This window comes from Cygnus atratus, chromosome 1 (assembly GCF_013377495.2).
Source record: "Cygnus atratus isolate AKBS03 ecotype Queensland, Australia chromosome 1, CAtr_DNAZoo_HiC_assembly, whole genome shotgun sequence".
NCBI lineage: Eukaryota > Metazoa > Chordata > Aves > Anseriformes > Anatidae > Cygnus > Cygnus atratus.
Window position 1 is genome coordinate 141,527,237 of NC_066362.1, and position 19,573 is coordinate 141,546,809.

A 19,573-nucleotide genomic window follows, 5' to 3' on the forward strand; every position below is an offset into this window, starting at 1 on the left:
AAAGGCTGACCTTCCTTAATGACTTTGTATTGTTCTAGTGGCAAATGTTAGTCATTCAGGCATTAGAAGCATAGCTTTTTTTGAAAGCTCATATGTTACTTCTGAGTACCACTGATACTTGATAATACCTCATTTGATGATTATGCTTTAAGAAAGTGAAGATAGGTTTGATATTGTAGTCCTGTCAGTATAAGGTTTTCTGGGGCCAGGAAGCAATTTACAAGGAAACTTGTAGCTGATGATTTCAGTAGTATAAAAATAGAAATACGCCATGAAACGAGAAGGGTTAGTACTTTAATATAAGTAAAGATGTAAAGATTACATGGGTTTCTTTCTCTGATATGAGCCTAAATAAAGTAACATATGCATCCACTTTGACCGAGTTCATAAATGAGCCATCTCTTTCCCTAGCTTCTATTCATAGCATTTGTGTGGTTTCTAGTTTCCTCCACTTCTTAAGTCAAATGTCCTTGACATCCTATGATCAGATACTTAAAGGGCTTCTAAACTAAAAATGTGTGGCTAAACTGTGCATGGAAAAAAAATGTATCAGTGTGCATGAAAATACTGAATTGGACATTCTGCATCCAGGATAAAATGGAAAGAGCACCATGGGTCTGCTGGTGGGTAAGTGGAACTGGTGTATGCCAGTGCCTGGAACCAGCACACCATTGCTTCACATGGCACAAGTAAACTATTTGTTTTTATTATATTCTATTCTATTATTTTATTTTATTTTTATAATGGCATCCTCTGAGTGGGTGCAAAACATTGAGGAACATTGAGGATTATTTGTTTGTTTGTTTGTTTGTTTCCCTCCAACAACACAACAGAAAACAAGTTATCTTTAAAATGTCCTATATGCGTTTTGACTCTGTATTTGTATCTGAGCTGTATTTGTATCAGCTGAGGGAGCTGGATAACTCAGTGGCACAGGTGGGAAGGAGGAAGGGCTCTCTGCAGAGGTGTAGACTCTCTGCTATCATGAGACATATAACGTGCCCCCACCCTACAGGGGGGCCGTACAGCTCCTGTAATCCCCACATCACCTTGGAGTAAATCTTACCTCATGCTCTTTGCATTTCATTAGGCTCCGAGCTAGGGAGAATCTCTTGCCCTGTGTCAGAGCACAGTATGCACCAGTATTGAGCCCCTTGCCACGTTTTGCAGCAAGTGCTTCATGTCACCATGACTCTGTTCTGACTTCAAAGGCAGCCCTGTTCTGAGCAAGCAGCTGGACCAAATGACCTTGGGGTGCCCCTCACAACCCAGCTCATTCAGTCGTTACATGATTCTGTGGCCATTTGCAGTTCAGCTCACAGGGAAAGATCCATATTTGCTTGAGTCTGCTGAACTATTGATTCCCTCTTCCTTCATAACCAGGTTCTTAAAGATACTCTACAAAGCCTTGCAGGTACGCACTGTGCCACACTTCAGGCACAGGACATAAGCAGGAACGTGCAGTGTTATTGCATTAATAAGATTTTTACATAAATATTATGACACACAGAGTGCCTCCTTTCTGTGTAAGTAGAAATTTTGCTGCCAAAGGAGCAGAGGGGAGTAAGAGGTGCCCTCTTGTCCCTCCCCTGATAAGTCTGTGTATTCACCCTGGGGACAAATGATTCGTGAAGCATCCATGTGAAAACCCTGCACTGGGTTACTCAGCTGAAATAGCTCTGGGACTGAATCACCTCCCTGCCAGCTGCTGTGTGAAAGTCCTCTCCAGAAAGAGAGGAAGGAGGCCCTCCTGTAATTAGAGCCTGGCTTGAGTCAGATTCACGGGTGTGAAAAATACAGATGTGAATCTGAATGTTATCTGCTTGATTCTATTTGTAATTATAATACTGCATTTGCTGCTTTTGCTGCTTACTAATTTCTTATAAAGGCTGTGAAGCAGCAGAACTTTTTTTTTTTTTTGCAACAGTGAATTAGCAGTCTGAAAGGAACAAACATTGAAACTACTGTAAATTTAGTAGGTCAAGGAAACATGAGGATTGAACCCAGTGGCCTAGTTTATTTCAGTCATGACAGAAACTCTACTGTTTGTGCAGGAGAATTTCTATTCTTCAGAGGCACAGAAAGCTGCAGGTTAATTGCAATTAACTGTTTTTTCCCTCCTTTTCTTGATGAAGACAACTACTGTAGGTCACAGAAATGGAAGCTAGAAGTAATGTGTGAGGATAAGAAATGTAAAATAAAACACACCTAAGCTTTTCATTTGATCAGGGTGACAGTAAAAATTTAGTTTATGAAAAACATCTTATAGTGATCTATATAAAATCTTAATAAAAATTTAAAGGATTTGCTTTTATATTGAATCTTAAAGGATTTGATTTTATATTGAATTCTAAAACTTTATCTCCATACCATTTTCAAATTGAAGAGACTTCAACTGGATTTTTTTTTCTAATGTAGATAAATATTCTGAAGAGATACCAGATTCATAAAATAAACAATGATTTGCAGTGGAATAGCATTTATCTGAAGAATAAGAGTGAATCAACTCAGCTGATGACACTAATTGGATGAATGCAAAATGTGACTGAAAAGGATATTTTATATAGGAGTGTAGTCCCTTTAAATTCTTGTGGTGGTTAAACATGGTAGGTGTTTTAAATTACACCTTGTAAAGATCACGATTAATCTGGTGGCAGATTCTTATCAGACATCTATTTACAGTGTCTCCATTACCTCAGGATCCAAAAACAAACTGTGTCCAGTGTATGCTTCCTCGCTCCCCAAGCTACAGGGCTTTCCTAAATTACTATAATCACAAAAACTATTTATTTTAAGAGGGTAATAAATAGGACTGAGTGTTTCATTTTGTCTTTGAGGCAGACCTGACAGCCATAATGCGTCAGGCAGTAAGCTGCAGCTTTGAGACCCTGAAAAGCCCGTGTGTCTATAACGGTCTGTTTTGCAGCCTGCCCATGGCATTCTTACTAGATTGCCCCTTCTGCCCCTGCATTTGCACCAGTGCCGTCTCTGCTGTGTGTACAATCGATCGGAGGTGGTGATGATGTGACCGAATTGCTATACCTGGGCAGATGAGCTGTGCATTCACAGGAGAGCTGTCATGGGCTGTGACATAACCTGAGATATCTGTAGGTCTATCAGTGCAGTCTGTGGCTTGACAACAGCTGATTTGACCCTGAATATGAGAGTTCTGGAGAGTGAATGTGATAAGTAGAATTGAGACCCTTCTTCACATATACTTTAGAGGTTGGTCACCTGTAAACTGAACAACCTGGCAATGTCTGCCAGCTCCCAGGCTTGGGTGTGTGTCCTGGCCAAGTCATCACTCCATGTCAGGACAAAATCATTCATGGCCCAGATCCTCTCCCACTTTCTTCCTGAGATGTGCAGGCATGTGTAATGTGGGATCTCTGACAAGTCCCTAGTTTGGGTAACTGTAAAATCAGAACGAGGAGGAGAGCTGTGAAGAGCATCTGCATCACAGTCTGTGCTGGCAAAAATGCAGGACCTTGGTTGTCCTAGTCATGCTTAAACTAGAAATGTTACGTAAACAACTGAAAGTTGCAAGGAGGAAGGTTGCATACTCATGAAATCTGCATCGGTTCATTTGTGCTGGATCCCATGTAGCCATGACGAAATCTGCTTCCCAGAGAGCACGCTAGTCTTGGGCCACAGAGGATCTTTCTGTTCAAGACCATGGTGAAATCAGCTGACAATGAGAGAGAGCTGACCGTTATGTTCGTACTAAATGCAGGTGAGGACCTGGGACGGTTTTTATCAAGCTTTCCTTTTACTCAGTCTTGGGGTTTGGTTAGGGATGGAGCTAGTGCTTGGATAGAAATGGCCATTTTGTATTGTGCAGACTAGATCTGCCTCTGTATCACCGAGTGTAGTTGTACAAAAATGCAGAGCGAAGTCCAAGTTAGGTGCACTGTTCTTTTAACACCTATCCACTTACCTTTCTAAGCCGCTACAAGCATCTGTCCCCATATCAGACCCTCTTCCCTGGCTTTTATTCACCCTGATATGCCTGCACTGTTCAGCAGAGGTAAGAGGAGTAGTCTGTGCCCTCTCCCAGTGATGTCCCAGGTTCACCTGGCAGACCTAGTGCTTCCCAGTCACTTTTGGGGCTGTGGACGTGTTGGTTGGGTCAGAGATCTAGAACTACATATCACATTGTGGCCATTGTCCTCCAAAACGGGTCATGTTGGCTCCACATAAGAGAAAGAAACTTCTGGACAAAACTAATTTTAATTAAGTTATTTAATTAAAGAAATGTTTTCCGAGTCTACCAGCCTCAGCTACAGCCTCAGTCTCTGTTAGGGACAACCTCTTGCAAAATTTTAAGAAAGTTTTTATTCTGAGGTCCTTTTGAAGTTACTACTAATTCTGATATTTAAAAAAAAAAATTAATCCCTTCTTTTAGAAGAAAGAATCTAGACATGTTTATTCCAGTCAGTAGGCTTGTTCTGAGCTTTCCCTTTGCCGCCTTTTCCGTTTGCACTTACAGTCAGGGACAACTGAGTTGTTCAGAGATGGGACTCTCAGCTTGGAGTGAGAACACAGAATTAGATTTTCTTCACTGGAATCTGCATGAGACTTGAGGAAGCATTCCTCAGCTTCTTTCCAAGGAGGGTCTGGAAAACTTTTGATCTTCTTCCTTCATGAGAGAGAGCAATGTGGACATTTCAGTAGGAGGAGATATCCCCTGTGTTGGCAAATAGTCTTTATAAACTGAAAGCTGGTGGTACTGGGGCAAGTAACCATGGGATAAGTCCTCGTGGGCTATATTCAGAAAAACAGCATAAATAGACCTCTCTCTCACTCTTTAGGTTTAATCTATATCATTTGACTCAGAATCAATACATGGGTGTGTATAATATTGTTTTTAACTGGGAAATCAAAAAGGACATGGCTGCAGGGAGGGAAGACATGCTTTTGCCTTAGGTAAAAGAACTAAGAACGACAGCTGTTTCTCAACTCATCTTGCACTGGTTGCCCACCTTGATGATTATTAGGCAATTCAGACTGTGCTTCCCTACTCCGAGGTACCACTTAGAGGTTATCTTCTAGCCAGAGCTGCTAAACATCTTTAAGTCTGAAGCCTTTGCAGCTGAATAGTCTCAGCCATCCCTGCACTGTGGGATACATCACCATCCTGAGCAAATGACGTAGAGCCAGTAATGTCATTCTTTGCTTTGCTCTTCCTGCTGATTAAGAGTCTACATTTACTAACAGGCCTAGAGGAAGGACCTGTAGACATAGTAAGCCCTGTCTGTTCTCTCACATATCAGTTGAGATGTGCATTTCATTCATTTGTGAGTGCTTTATATGTACAACAGCACCAGCATGATTTCTGGTTGTGTTTTTAACTTCTGAAACCGTGGCCAGCTCCGTGCATACACAAAACAAGCAGAGTCCTAGAGTGGAGGAGAAGTTTTCTGTAGCTTACTGCTTGCTGCTTGCTTTGCCAGGAAAGAGGAGCTGGCTACTGTCACTGCCGTTGCAGGGGGAATGGTTTGGTGGGGAAACTACTTATGGGAAGGGAGTAAAGTCCAGCCCCAGGGCCTACGGTTTCCATCCTGTCTGTTGATGTCTGAAGGACATCTGTCTGATGCCCTTCAGCAGCAATAGGAGCAGCAGTCCCAGTTCTCTAGGGCTGCGCTTGGCTCTCCTCAGCTCTGCCTTTCTTAAAATACACAGTTTGAGTGACCCTTGCACAGATCACATGGATTTAGTATGTGAAAAAACTCTCCATATACTGATGTCTTCTCAGAAAACTTCCCACTGTGGGGAAAAAAAAAATCCCATGCCCCAAGCTGGAGGTTCACTGAGTCCATAACTTTGACATGTAGTGGTGGTGGAATAAGTCGTGCTTTGCACTTTAAAGAGGACTATGGAAAAGTGGATAGTATTCTGTAGAAATGAGAGAGGGTAGAAGAAATCATACCAATGATACAGGATTATGTTTGCCTTTCAGGATTACATCTTGTGCCATGACCATGAATAAATATGTGGAGGAAAACGTTTCCCAAAAATCCTATACAACGATAAAGTATTTTATGAAGATGTTGAGCAGTGTCAGTGAGACCTTAATCTTCATTTTCATGGGAGTGTCCACAGTTGGGAAGAACCATGAGTGGAACTGGGCCTTCGTTAGCTTCACCCTCCTTTTCTGTTTAATATGGAGGGCACTGGGTAAGCAAGTCTCAGACTGCACGTCGTGTTCTTTAAAAGAGAAAACTCCTACCACTTTTCCTCTAGCAGAAAATGCCAAAATTTAGGCAGAGTCCCATCAGCTTGTGGAATTGTCTTCTTATTTATAATGTTTTCTAGATCTCAGGGTCAGCTTCCACCTTTTCCCAGAACAGAACCTAAACATCAGTTTGGTCTTGATCTTGCCTATCTGAAGGCAGAAGCAGTAGGCGTGGTAATCAGAGTACATATATCTAATTACACATTTATTTACAAATAAACCATTTTTACTTAAAAGGATGATCAGTTCTGCAAAAATAAAAAGATTTTGTTTTTGTTTTAATGTTTACTAGGCTTGTGTTTTTCCCCATCATTGACATTAATAGCATCAAAACAAGAAATGCTATATTTGTAGTGCTGTTCAGGCATATGATGTGAGGAAAGTGCTTGACCCTGCTGTGTTTGCAGTATTAGCTCTTTTTCGTTTACCTTGATACCAAAGTAGATGTCAGATTAATAGGTCTTCAATCTCGGTTTGCTGTGTAGTACTTTGGCCCATCTGTGCATACGAGCAGTTCATGTTCTGGACTGCCTCCTCACTCCTGCTTCTAGCTCCCAAGTCTCCCTTCACTGCACAGATATGGACTATTTTCCCTCCACCACACGTAACCCCACAATTAATACCTTATACTGAAAACCATCCTGACTGCCCCTCAGCTCAGGGCCCTTAGGCTTGCTCCCTTCACCTGCCTTTATGCCTTTACTCCAGCCTGCCCCACGTCTGGAGCCTGTGCCTTTGGTACACTCCCATTCACTGATATCTTCTCTTTCCATCCCCGGTCCTCCATCCTTTCTGCCTATTACAGTAAAATTAAGAGATTGACTAGGATTTTGCAGAATTCAAAGCACAGATTTGACAAGGCAATGTGTTCAAAAGCACTTTAAATCCCATTTAAAAATATAATTTAGGTGTCTCAGTCTATACTGACACAAGAATTATTGCTACTTTAGAGGGGCATAGTGGCTGTCTCATGGCTATCAATTAGGTGCTTCAGGTCCTAAATCCAGCTGACCTGAGGTGGATATGTTTAAGACAATGCTTCTTGGGAATTAAAATTTTTTCTTCTTTGGTGTTTTCGAGCTGCTATATAACTTCTAATTTCATCTATAATGAGTAAGGAAGAAGCAAATAAAGGTGTTTCAAAACAAATATTAGTATTGTGGGGGATTTCCATGCAATTTTAATTTCCCTTTTTTATTTTTCTCTTCTTTGTATTTCCATTTTTTTTTCTTCAGGTGTTTTTGTTCTGACTCAGATCATTAATGTGTTCCGGACAATTCCCCTCACTTTTAAGGACCAATTTATTATTGCTTACGGTGGCCTCCGAGGAGCTATTTGTTTTTCACTTGTGTTTCTGCTTCCTTCTACTGTGTTCCCCAGGAAGAAGTTGTTCATCACTGCCGTTATTGTGGTGATATTCTTTACTGTTTTCATTCAGGTAACGCCTTTCCTCTTCTGGACCTTTTCTTTCTCAAACATGTTGCAAATAAGAAGTGGGTAGAAAAACAGGTGTCTTAAATTACTGGAAGGAACATACTTGAAGGAACATACTTTTGTATTGCTCCATGGTCATACTTACAAAAAAAAATGCTATGCAGTCAGCAGACAGGTAGCAAAGGTATGCCAGATATTAAGTACTTATGCGAGCATGTAAGTAGCATTAAGCATTTAAAACCCTATGAGGTTGGAGGGGGGGAGGGGGGCGAGCTGCTACACAGGAGATTGTTAGTGTAACTGTTAATTAAACTGAGGTTTGGGCTGGCCTTTGAAGGATTGTAAAGTCAATGAGGAAGGAGCTGGCAATTCCTCCTGTATAGGGAAATAGATGCACAGGGCCTCTGAGGGTCCCTAGTCCAGCCCCATGCCCACAACAGGGCCACCTGCAAGAGCTCAATCAGGTTGCTCAGGGTGATGGCCAGTTGGGTTCTGAGTATCTGCATGGATGGAGATCCCCCAGCCTCTCTGGGTACCTGCTCCAGGGTTCGACCACCCTGACAGATGAGGCTGATGAGATGGAACTCCTCAAAGGATGGTTCCTGGCGATGGTTTTGTTTAATATTCTTGCTATTGACCATGACATAGGAGCTTTTTGGTGCTATGGTTTTTGATGACAGACCTCGGAAGGTGACAGCCTTATGGGGTAGCAACTAGGAAAAGGAGAGCGAATAGGGACCAATATGATAGAAATAGAATGAAATTTAACAGTAGTAAGTGCAAATGTGTTCTTGCAAGGACTTTCTTACTAAGGAGTTCTCTTATGAAATGGGGACCTTTCATTCTGAATTAAAAAATAGGGAAAAAGACATAGGTGTACTGAATGATAATGGGGTGGGGTTTAAGCCACCGATGCAATATGTACAGAAGAAAGGCAAATGTGATCTCAAGACATACTGAGACAGGTATTTCCAGGAGAAAACAATGTCATGTTCTAGACTGATCATGGGACTGGTAAGCCTGTCGTGTGAAAGGAGACCAGAATGTCTTGGCCTCAGCAAAATGAAGGAGAAGAGGGAATGTAATTACTGTTTATATCAGGGAGTGAACACCAGAGAAGGAGGAACACTGTTCAAGCCAAAAAGACAATGTTGGCACAAGAACAAAGTGGTACAAAGTGACCATGATGTAATTAAGAAGCTGCTTTCTAATTATTGGAACAATGAGGTTCAGGAGGAGTGTTCCAGTATGAGCAATGGGGCAAAGAAACCTAACTACTTTTGAGATAAAGCTTGATTCATTTATGAATAGAAATACATGACATGGTTGTCTAGGGTAGTAGGGACTGATCTCAACACCATTAGATTCATTTCTCTCTCCTGTGTCAGTGTGCCTATACAAATAAACAATGATGTAAATTCTTCCAGAAATAGTGGTTCAAAATCATTATATCATTTAGAGGTAGCCAAAACATTTGTTCTTTCTCTAAGAATAGTATAATATGGATACATATTTACCAAAAATCTTGGTGTCATGGGTCTGGTCTATACCATTCAATAGCAATTTTAGTGCTCCTGTTGAGACATATTTGAGTCCCTGAGTTAAGAAAGTTTTTGGAGCGAAAAAAGCTATCCACAGCCATTTTCACTGCTCTGACAGAGATGCAGAAGACCAAAAGGCTTTGTTTTTCCTTTATGTTTATGGAAAAACACAGAAATATTTGCTTTTTTCTTCACAGGGAATAACGATTCGTCCACTGGTGGAGTTTCTTGATGTCAAAAGGTCAAATAAAAAGCAACCTGCTGTCAGTGAAGAAATTTATAACAGGGTATGCTGTATCTTCAGTGTTACAGATGAAACCTTCATATAGATAAAATTGCTGTTGGCTTTCAGTGTGAGAGATTTAACATACAGTATTACAGAGATACGTGCACTCTTTAAGATTTCTTTTCTAAAGCTGTTTTAAGCACAATAACTGTAAAGCTTATATTTAAATTCTGATCATTATCAAAATTATCATTGTTATGTATCATTATTTGGGAATCTTCACCTTGTTTTGTTACTTGTTGAGGTATGTTATCTTCTTGTAATTTGTTTCTCTTAGGAGATGTGTTATTTTGGAACTTGACTACATTAGGAAACCTTTGGCAATTTAATTACATTACATTGTGTTTGAGTTAGTCTAATTAAACACATGTAAACTCCTTCTAAAGACACATTTAACCTTCCTTAACTCTCACATCATCAACCCCTCACTGGATTTGTATTTAGTATGTGTATGTCTAATTATTGTGGCTCATTAGCTATGCATGTTCTTGAATGTATTTCTCCTTACAGCATACCTGTGGTAGGTGGTTTTAAATTCCAAATTGAGGAATAATAAGGCGACATTCAGTAGAGAACTGAATCTAGGCAACTAAAAGTCAGTACTTCTAGAACTTATGCTTTGGACACATCTATCAGGATTTCCGTCTGAATTTTAGAGACCCCCTGCTATGGTACTTGAATCAAGAGCACAGCTGCTTGTGAGCCACCTCTGAGGATCCAGTGAAATCTTAGATGGATTGGTTCATCCTTTTGTAATTGGTAATAGAGTAAGGAAGAGTGTGGTTCCAATACTGGGGGCTCAGGATGTTTTGGGGTGAAGTTGGACCACAGTCCTCTAAAATAGGAGCTCAGGACCCGGTGCTGGCTATTGTAGCTCTATCCTGTGCATACAGAAGGGGCAGTGCTGGCACGGGGACCTGCTGCCCACTCAGGCTGTCTCCTCCACAAAGTCATACCTGGCTCACTGTCAAGCCTGGGGAAGTCCCTGGAGAATGCCCAGGCATAGCCCCAACTGGTTACAGAACATAAAAGAAATGAAAATATAGGAAAAACAAATTGCCTCCAGATTTAGGTAGGAGATCAGCAAGATTGACGTGGAGATTGGCAGCTGACTTCTGTCCTTCTGGGGCTGTGAACTGATGGAGCTCTAGGTGAGGAGAACAGAAACCAGCTCCGAGTTCATGGTGCCCTCCCTGGCATTTGAATGGCAGCAAGGATGGACCCCTTTCAATATCCATAAGCCAAGCCTGCACTTGTCTGTTTAGACTGCATTTAGTTAACATTATTTAGTTGCATTTAGTTAAAGTCAAGCACCATCCTGAATTCTGACGAGGCTTTTCTGTTTTGAAGTAAGTTGAAAAATAGTAATATCTAAGTGCAAGCTAAATTATGTCTATAAGTTTATGTAATGATCCAACATTTCCCCTTTAGTTCTTCGATCATGTGAAGACAGGAATTGAAGATGTCTGTGGACACTGGGGTCACAACTTTTGGAGAGATAAGTAAGAATGGCATTTAAAACTCTTTGTTATACAGGGAGACTAAACTGGCTCTGCAGCAACAAATAAAGGCTGTTGGGCATCAGATTTCATTTTCAGCATTTTATTCTTGAAAGTGGGTGGTTGTTTTTAGAATGTGTGGGTTACAAAGAGAAGGCAGAAAAACAATGTCTTTTTAACTAAACCACAAGCAAGCAGGACAAAATCTCCAGCTGGGAAAAAGCACAGCCCTCTGATCCCAGGGTAAAGTATTCTACCTTCTGAGGGTGAATGTAATCTCCCTGTTTCTGACAGTTTCAGAGCATTTCCTGTATGTCTGCTGAGCTTTTCATCCCGAGCTGGCTTTCCTGCTCAGGATGCTGCTGCAAATTGTATGCCTCTGTGGTGTTAAGTGCGGGGTTAGTTCCCTAGCTGATGAGAAACAAACAAAAGCTTTGGGACTTCCTCTAGGAAGATCAAGGCACTGGCTGGCATGAGGTGCATGAGAGATCTTAATGGCAGGCAGCTCCACATTTCCTGATGGTATTATTTAGGATTTAGTGTCAGTTAAGAAGATTACCACTGGCAATACCTGAATTATTCATGCGTTCAGTTTAGCTGCTGAATCATCATCATCATTTGTTTGGATCTAACTCTCTTTTCGCAGAAGTACATTCTTTTTCACCCAAATCCTTCAGCCCCAAAGCATGGGCATTGCTCACCCACCTTCTAGTCACTGCTCCAATAAGAATTTAAGTGTTTTGTACAGAGGAAAGAGCATCAGTGGGAGAGGCTGAGAAGATCCCTCTCCAAATGATTAGAGGGCATGACAGAAGATGTGTTCCTGAAAGATGGATAACATGGGTACAACTCTTTTTTACTCAGCCTGGTTCTCCTCCAATCTGTGTGAGATCTTTAACCAACAGATTATGGAGCAGAGGAGAGTCCCACCTCTTTGTGACCTTCAGAAAGACTTCTGACTGAAATTCAAGAATAATTTCAGAATGACTGGAGGGCAGAATATTTTCTGACAAACAAAGTCACCCTGGCTCTAATCAATGTTTTTTCACTAAGCATCCAAGATAGTTGTGGTTGCTTTAGAGAAAAGGAGAACTTCTGAAGTTTTACAAGAGCAAGCTAAAATTTCAAAGGAAAAAGCAGTGGGTGCAAATGTAGACCTTTTATTTGTTATTACAGTAAATATTTAATGTTCCCTTTGTCTCAGTGAAAATGGAGAATTAGAAACAATATTGTCCAATAACACATAGTACCTAAAAGTTAAATGTTGCTGCCAGAGACATGTGCTTTAACAGATGAACCAAAACATAGGTTAATACTAGCTGAAGCAAAGATGAACTTGACCCTTGATTATGTGTTATCCAGCCCTAAGTTCTTAATATGCACATATGCCATGGGAATAAACTTCACAATTGCTTTAGCTACAGTATAGCAGCTTTCCTCAGCTATGCATAGTTGAAATTAACTGGTTGGGTTGATTTGCCTCTCATACAGGTTTAAAAAGTTTGACAATAAATACCTGCGAAGACTTCTCATCCGGGAGAACCAGCCCAAATCCAGCATTGTTTCTTTGTACAAGAAGCTGGAAATAAAGCATGCCATCGAGATGGCCGAGAGTGGAATGATCAGCAAAGTCCCATCGTCGGTGTCTCTCAGGTAAGCCAGCTAGGCCAGCGTGGCTGAGCATTGCGGTGGGGTTGTGTAATGTATTTCACAGTCCACAGGCAAGATAATCACTTTAACTTAGGGCACTTTGTGTCCACGAACAGTAAGCAGACGTGAAACCAGAGCATTTCACTTGCAGCTCACATAAAAAGTACTCAGTGAACCTCAATCTTCCGGAACGTGTAGTTTTACAAGGGCAGCTGCATGCAGCTCACAGGGAACGTTGATTTGCTGCCTAGAACTGAGCTGGATTTAAACCAGTGCCTGCACATCTGCTACAAGGAGCTACAAGGGAAGCCTGAGGGACATTTTGAAAAGTGTCTTAGTCGAATTTACAATTTAGTGGAAGCAATACCAAGTTTTGGAGAGTGGGTTTTGAGCCTTAGCACTTGACTCAAATGAGATCAAGGTTTCATTCTTACCTGCTACATTTTTACCTCTTCCTCAGTTGTTTTAAAATGCTGTTTCCAACTCTAGCAAAGAAAACAGTTCAAATATAATTTCCAATCATAAAAATAAATATTCTTTTCTTCTCTCTCTCTTTCATGTATTTTCTTTTTTTTTTTTGTGTGTGTGTGTGTGTTTGTTTGTTTGTTTGTTTTTATTCTGCCACAGTGAATATCATGAAGGAAAAATAAAACCATTGTCTCCCACTGAAATGGAAAACATGCGGGAAATTCTAACAAAGAATCTCTACCAAATACGACATCGAGTAAGAATAAAGCTTTGCATACTTAAATACCCCACTACTTTTTGAATATACTTATTACCTTTCTGCTTTTTCAGTCTTCCTTTTGTTCACTTCATTTACGGTACTGTCAGTTCAGGTGCTAATGAAATATTAGAAGACCGTTGTGCAGTGAATTTGTACCTCTTGGTCTCGGGTTCACCTTTGAGCAGGGTTTGCTCCTGAAGCTTTATTGCGCCATGAAGCAGGCTCCCCAGGGCAGTGGTCACAGCACCGAGCCTGCTGGAGTTCAAGCAGTGTTTGGACACTGCTCTCAGACATAGGGTCTGATTCAGGTAGTGCTGTGTGGAGCCAGGATTTGGACTTGATGGTCCTTGTGGGTCCCTTCCAGCTTGGGATATCCTATGGTTCTATGACATCTTTGAGCCAGTACAGCATCTGCTGTACTATAGCGTAGTAATTAATCCTGTTATTTACTTCTGTTGTCTATTAATATGCTGTCATATGTAGAGCAACATATTAGTGATCCTTTATGCAAATTGCTTACTTGGTCTTAGACTATTGATAAAGCTTCATGTTTTTCTCATATTACCTGCAATATACTTCCATTACTTAGAAAGGATCATAGGTGCAAATTCAATCCAACCTTGTCCCACTTCTATTAGTGTTTTGGTCACTTCATGGTATGGGATTAGGTTTCCCATTTGCCTCCAGTTGTGAAGTTGTTTGTATTAAGAACAGAGGTGATGAGCTGGAAAAACAGTGAAATAAAAGTAAAAGGACATTTCACATTTACCCTCCTGTGGCTAAGTAGTTTGAATGTCTGCGCCCTTGGAAAACATTCAAAAGTGGAGCTTGCTTCAACTTGCTGGAGGTAAAAATGACTTCCCTCTAGGTGACTCATGTTACCACTTTCAAATGTGCATCCTCCATTGACATTGACTGAGCTAGTACAACGTGGGGGTAAACACTGTATTAAGTCAGCTTTCTGCAATTTCTGTTTCATTACAAATATCAGCAGGCTTAAAAAACAAGCAGCTGCTCACGAAGCCTCTGACTAAAAAAATGCCAGCATAATTATTGTCCTTGTTCTTAATCATCTTTAATATGATTTTATTTGCAAGGATTTATGGTGGTTATTAAAATATTAAAGCAAAAATCCTATTTTGTACTATTCATATAGCTCAACATTTGACATTGCTCTTTTCAGAACGTAACCACTGCTTTTCTGTTTCAGACAATGTCATATAACCGACATAGCCTGGCTGCAGATGCAAATGAGAAGCAGGCCAAAGAAATTCTTATCCGTCGCCGGCACAGCCTTAGGGAGAGCCTAAGGAAAACTAACAGCCTGTCAAGAGAAAGACCGGTACTTGCATTTTAGTTGATTTATAGAAAACAACTCTCAGTAGCTAAATGCCACGCAGAACAAAATCTGAAATGCAGAAAAAAAAAAATCCCAAATCTGAAAGACAACAGCACATATAATGTCACACTTACACCCTCAGTTGTGCACTTGGGCCCCTTGGTTTGCATTGATCCCTTCAGAAAACCTTCAATGCTGTGGAATATGAGTGGGATGTGCTGCTATGATTTTATCTCAGAGGAGCTGAGCAGATTCCATACACAGCATACTTCTATGGCATGGTCAGAATTCTCTGTCAGTATTTTGATGAAGAGTGGATGATCGAGGTAGAAAATGACTTTGAGACAGTCAAACTACTTACAGTATGCTCCAAAATATGGGAAAGATGAGAACTTTTGGTCAAGTTTGACAGGGTGAGCACTCCATTTGAAAACTGTCATCATCTCCTTAGGGTTCTTAAAAAGTGGTCAGGACTTCAGGTTTTGACACAGGATGGGAAAAACCCCTCCATCTGCAAGAAATGGCATGTCATGTTGACATTTGACTCTGAACCAATCCTTTTATGCCATCATTGTAAACTTCAGACCTTCCAAACAGAGCAACAACAGAGAAGCTGATACTCCCATTTTAGCTAGGAGGGAAATTAACCACCTTATAAACATGTATTTTCATGTTACAAGAACACTTAGCAACTTCATTGATACATTTGTCCTTCAGCTACTGAGGCTGCTGATAATGATGTCTACAATAAGTGCTGCGTCCCATTTGTGATCATTACCTGGGTGACCTGTGGCATTAGTTATAGCAATAAGTCCATTTCTGAATGATCTTTGTGTTGTTGTTCTCAACCACAGTAACGTATGTTGATTTTTTAGAAGGAATACTGAAGACACTTAGCAGGACTGAGTCATTTTTGGGCAGGGAGAAAGGTGATGTCTGACAACTTTTTAAAATGCACAGGCTGTTATTTTAAAAATAATTATCCTTGAATAAATCCACCACACAAGGAAGTGTTATCTGTAAGTTCGTGCCCAGTGCACGTGGCCAGACTACAGAAGTGGTCCTGAGAAGCAAAAAAATATCAAAAGATGAAAAATGTCTCATGGAAAGTAGATTTTCCTTACACACTCCCTTTGAGCGTGCAATGATGAGTGGTGCAGGCAGGGGAGAGCTGGTAGATTATAAAGGTTTTAAACAGGTCTTCATATACAAATGAGAGAAAGGATACTCTTGAGAAATCTCTGACTTTTTAAAAATCACCCTGTCCTGGAAAGTACCTCGTATGCTCCAGGAAGTGTTCACCAGAGTATGCCAGAGGTGTGCTCTGCACCCAGGGACTTTAGAGCTTAGTCTTGGGAAAACAAGGCTTTTATGCCCTGCACTGGTAAATGGTCACACTGGTGCCTAACTTCCTCGTCAACTAGTGTGACTAGTCAACTGTAAAAGTCATTTATATGTATAAGGTGTTTGCAGGATCAGAATACAGATTACTTCTTGTGCCCAAGCTTCAGTCTCAAGCTAATTTTCGTAGCTGACTAATAAGGTTCCAGACTGGAATTGCATAAAATGATGCTTTGCCTTCCTCTGAAAAACGTGTACAGGTAAGGTTGAGGTTAGAGAGCATATATTTATTAACTCTGATCTCAGAGGGCATAGCACTAGGCTTTGCTTTGATTAAGCTGCTTGAGAATACCCAGTCCTTACCTTAGTTAGCACAGACCTCAACCAGCAGTAAGTGTTAATTGAGTGTGTAGTAAAAGATCACGTATTAGCTAATCCCAAACTACTCTCTAGCCCTTTAGCTACCTAAGTCTGTTCAAGCCTCGGTTGTTTATCTTAACATACACTATGGAGGTACTTCAGTCTGCTGTAACTTAACATTTCTTTTATTTCTTTGCACAGGCTGCTGCTGCAAATACAAAAAGATTTCTTTCACTTCCTAAAAACACTAAACTCCCAGAGAAACTACGTGTAAGAAATAAAACATCTTCCAGAGGTAATGGAAATTTTTCTGCTCTCTTACTGTGCTGCACTCATCTTGCCTACATAGAAGGAAAGCTTTTCCAGGGACGATGTAAGGAAGTCAGCATGTTAATATTGAAATAAACTTTAACTGCTTCATGTGCAAGTGCTTTCATTCTAGAGTTAATACCTTCATAAAATATTTGTAGGTGCTGGATATTTAGCAGAGGTCTTAGAGCATTAAAAGTGATGGGTTCTAAAGCAGGTATTTTAGTGTGGAGAAATACCTCAGCAAGCAGTCTTGTGGGGCTTTCTCAGTTCAAATGCTGTAGCTGCATGGCCCTCACAGCGCATCTCCTCATGTGAGCAAGCAGTAGCCTGAGACACTTGCACCAGAAACTCTGTTCATTGCTTGTTCTCCACATCTTTATTCAATAATATACAGATCTCTCTCTTGGATTGTAACCCTATGTGGTTTACTTTCTTACTGGGGTCAGAGCAGACGAAAGTGCCCTGAGAACGAAAGCAGCGAGGAAAATGAGGACATGAGGTCTGATTTATAGATCTCATGAAGAACTTCTCAAAAGTCTGTGGTGTACAACCTAAATGTTTATTTATTTATTTATTTTTATGCCTGAACTCACAAGTGGTTCACTTTAGAGTTCTTGAATTCTAAAAAAAATTAAGAAATAAAAAAAAATCTGGAGGAAGGCAACAATTTGATGTGAAAACTTAGCCAACTCTATACATTACTTTTATTTGCATTACCATGCTTATACCATGCTCAGGAACATTCCCTTTCATGCCTAGCAATCATCAGGATCTCTTGTTGAGAAGTTTAAATCTCTACATATTCACTAAAATTTCTGAACAACACCCCAGCCCAATTAGTCTTCCACTCTTGCAAATTAATTTAGCAATAGACCTTGTCTTTGTCTCTTGTTAATTACATCTTTGCCCTCCTGAATATAAGATGCGTTTTATTCTATAGCTATGTCTACAGAGGTCACCTACTGTCACCTAGAATTAGATATTAAAGAGGAAAAATGCCTCCAGATTATTCAATTGTCAAAAACATATATCATATGACATATTTAGGAGAAGAAAAGCCTACAAACACAGTATGATGAAGACCTTCCTTGATATAAAATTATCTGGGTGAATGGACAATTATATGGTGATATATTTTGTTGACCTCTTCCTCACCTTTTTAAAAGAAATAACATGTAGGTTACTAATGGAAGTTGCTCTTATGACAGTTGCACAATATGCAATTCTTTGCTTTGATTGATTTAAAACATTATATCTGACGTGAGCCTAAGAACAAATCTGAGTCATTCATAAACGATTGTTAAAATGATTACCAAATGACCGAAGTGCGCAAGTTTTGATGAAGATGTTTGTTAATTAAAAAGAAGTCTGCTGGGGAAAATATATTGCACATGCACACACCCAAAATGTTTCCAGCTGAGCTTACCTGATAGTTATCATTTAAGAGTATTCCCTGAATAGTTATGCCAGCTTTCCCTTGGCCATTTTCTATGTTGCTGTGAGGGGATGAAGGAGTCTGTGGCACTTGCAAGCTGTGAGATTTGCCCTGTATTTTTTCTTTGATATCTTACGTTTAGGCATATTAAGGATGGGATGTTTCCTCCCAGCTGGTCATTGCCCTTGGGAGATCCTTTGCTTGGTGGAACATTGATGCTACTTTTCCAAAGTCAAGTTTCTAGAGTCCCTATACGTGCAGTGCCCTGGAAATGCCTCTTATGGGATGTGAGGCTGAGAGTATCTCGTTTCTGTGCCAAATTTTAATTTTGTTTTCAATCAACAGTGGGTGACAGCAGTGACTCTGAAATGGATGCCACTACCACGGTGCTCAATTTAAGACCCAGAGCAGGGAAAATCTTGAGAGAACAGAGATTGAGGCAGCAGCGGCCACCGTCTGAGTTAAGGATGGAGTGGAAGAATGAAGTCGATGGGAGCCAGAATGGACGAGGAGAGCAGCAGGAGCCAGGCAACCTGCCTCAGCCATCCGTTGGGTTCAGGCAGCCACTGCTGACGAGACCAAGATTTGGCACTTTGAGCAGGGAAGATTTGACTGCAGACCATGGGTCGGCAAGACCTATACCACCACCACGATTGGTTAGGCAGGCGTCACAAGGGGAAAGACAGAGAAATAAGCCTGAGAACCAGCCGTATTGAACACAGCAGAAACTGAACTATTGGTAATAAGCAGTGAGCATATCGTTAGGATTCTAAACTATCTGATCAGACAGCGGGATCCATTAAAGAGAAGAGAAACCTTAATGTGGATCTAAGCATTTCCATTTGGACAAAGTCAACGTCATTAACTAAGTGAAAGGAATACTGGAGCAATTGCAAAACTGAGGACGTTAAAAAAAAAATCTCTTTTATAAATAACTTATGGCAATGCTTTAATTACATTATATCCACTATTAAGATAGGATGGAAACGTGCCTTATCACATCATCTCCTGTGGAACCAAGTCATGCAAGTTCAATACCCAGCTATCCATAAAAAAATCATGAAAGTCCAGTGATGAAGGGGTTCTTTACAAAAACCTATATCATTTCAGGTTTTATTTATGATCAAATAATACTTGTTTTAACCAGAGCTTTAATATGAGTAACACTGAAAATTGCACAATGCACCTATCATATAGACTTCATAAGAAGAATAAATATATTCCTGGAGCCCAGTTTATTGGAAGAGCTGTGATGTGCAAAAAGAGGAAGAAAAGAAGGAGCAAGCTGTTGGACCAGAATTGCACAGTTTATAGAGAGAAGCTGCAACAGAGACAAGGCCTGAATAGCTTGAATTTTTACTTTTTTTTTTTTTTTTTTAATTTTTGGCAATATGTAGCCTTTGAATGGTACTGC

General features: G+C 40.4%; 1 protein-coding gene across 1 annotated transcript in view; it reads left to right on the forward strand.

Annotated features, from left to right (window-relative positions):
• Window positions 1-18,875, forward strand: part of SLC9A2 (solute carrier family 9 member A2) — a 31,571-nt gene extending 12,696 nt beyond the window's left edge. Inside the window, exons 4-12 of the mRNA XM_035558107.1 lie at window positions 5,960-6,177; window positions 7,471-7,673; window positions 9,408-9,497; window positions 10,928-10,998; window positions 12,487-12,648; window positions 13,273-13,369; window positions 14,583-14,714; window positions 16,614-16,707; window positions 18,505-18,875. Coding sequence (XP_035414000.1) covers window positions 5,960-6,177; window positions 7,471-7,673; window positions 9,408-9,497; window positions 10,928-10,998; window positions 12,487-12,648; window positions 13,273-13,369; window positions 14,583-14,714; window positions 16,614-16,707; window positions 18,505-18,875 — 1,438 coding nt within the window. The remainder of the gene's footprint in view (window positions 1-5,959; window positions 6,178-7,470; window positions 7,674-9,407; window positions 9,498-10,927; window positions 10,999-12,486; window positions 12,649-13,272; window positions 13,370-14,582; window positions 14,715-16,613; window positions 16,708-18,504) is intronic.
• The last annotated feature ends 698 nt before the right edge of the window (window positions 18,876-19,573 follow it).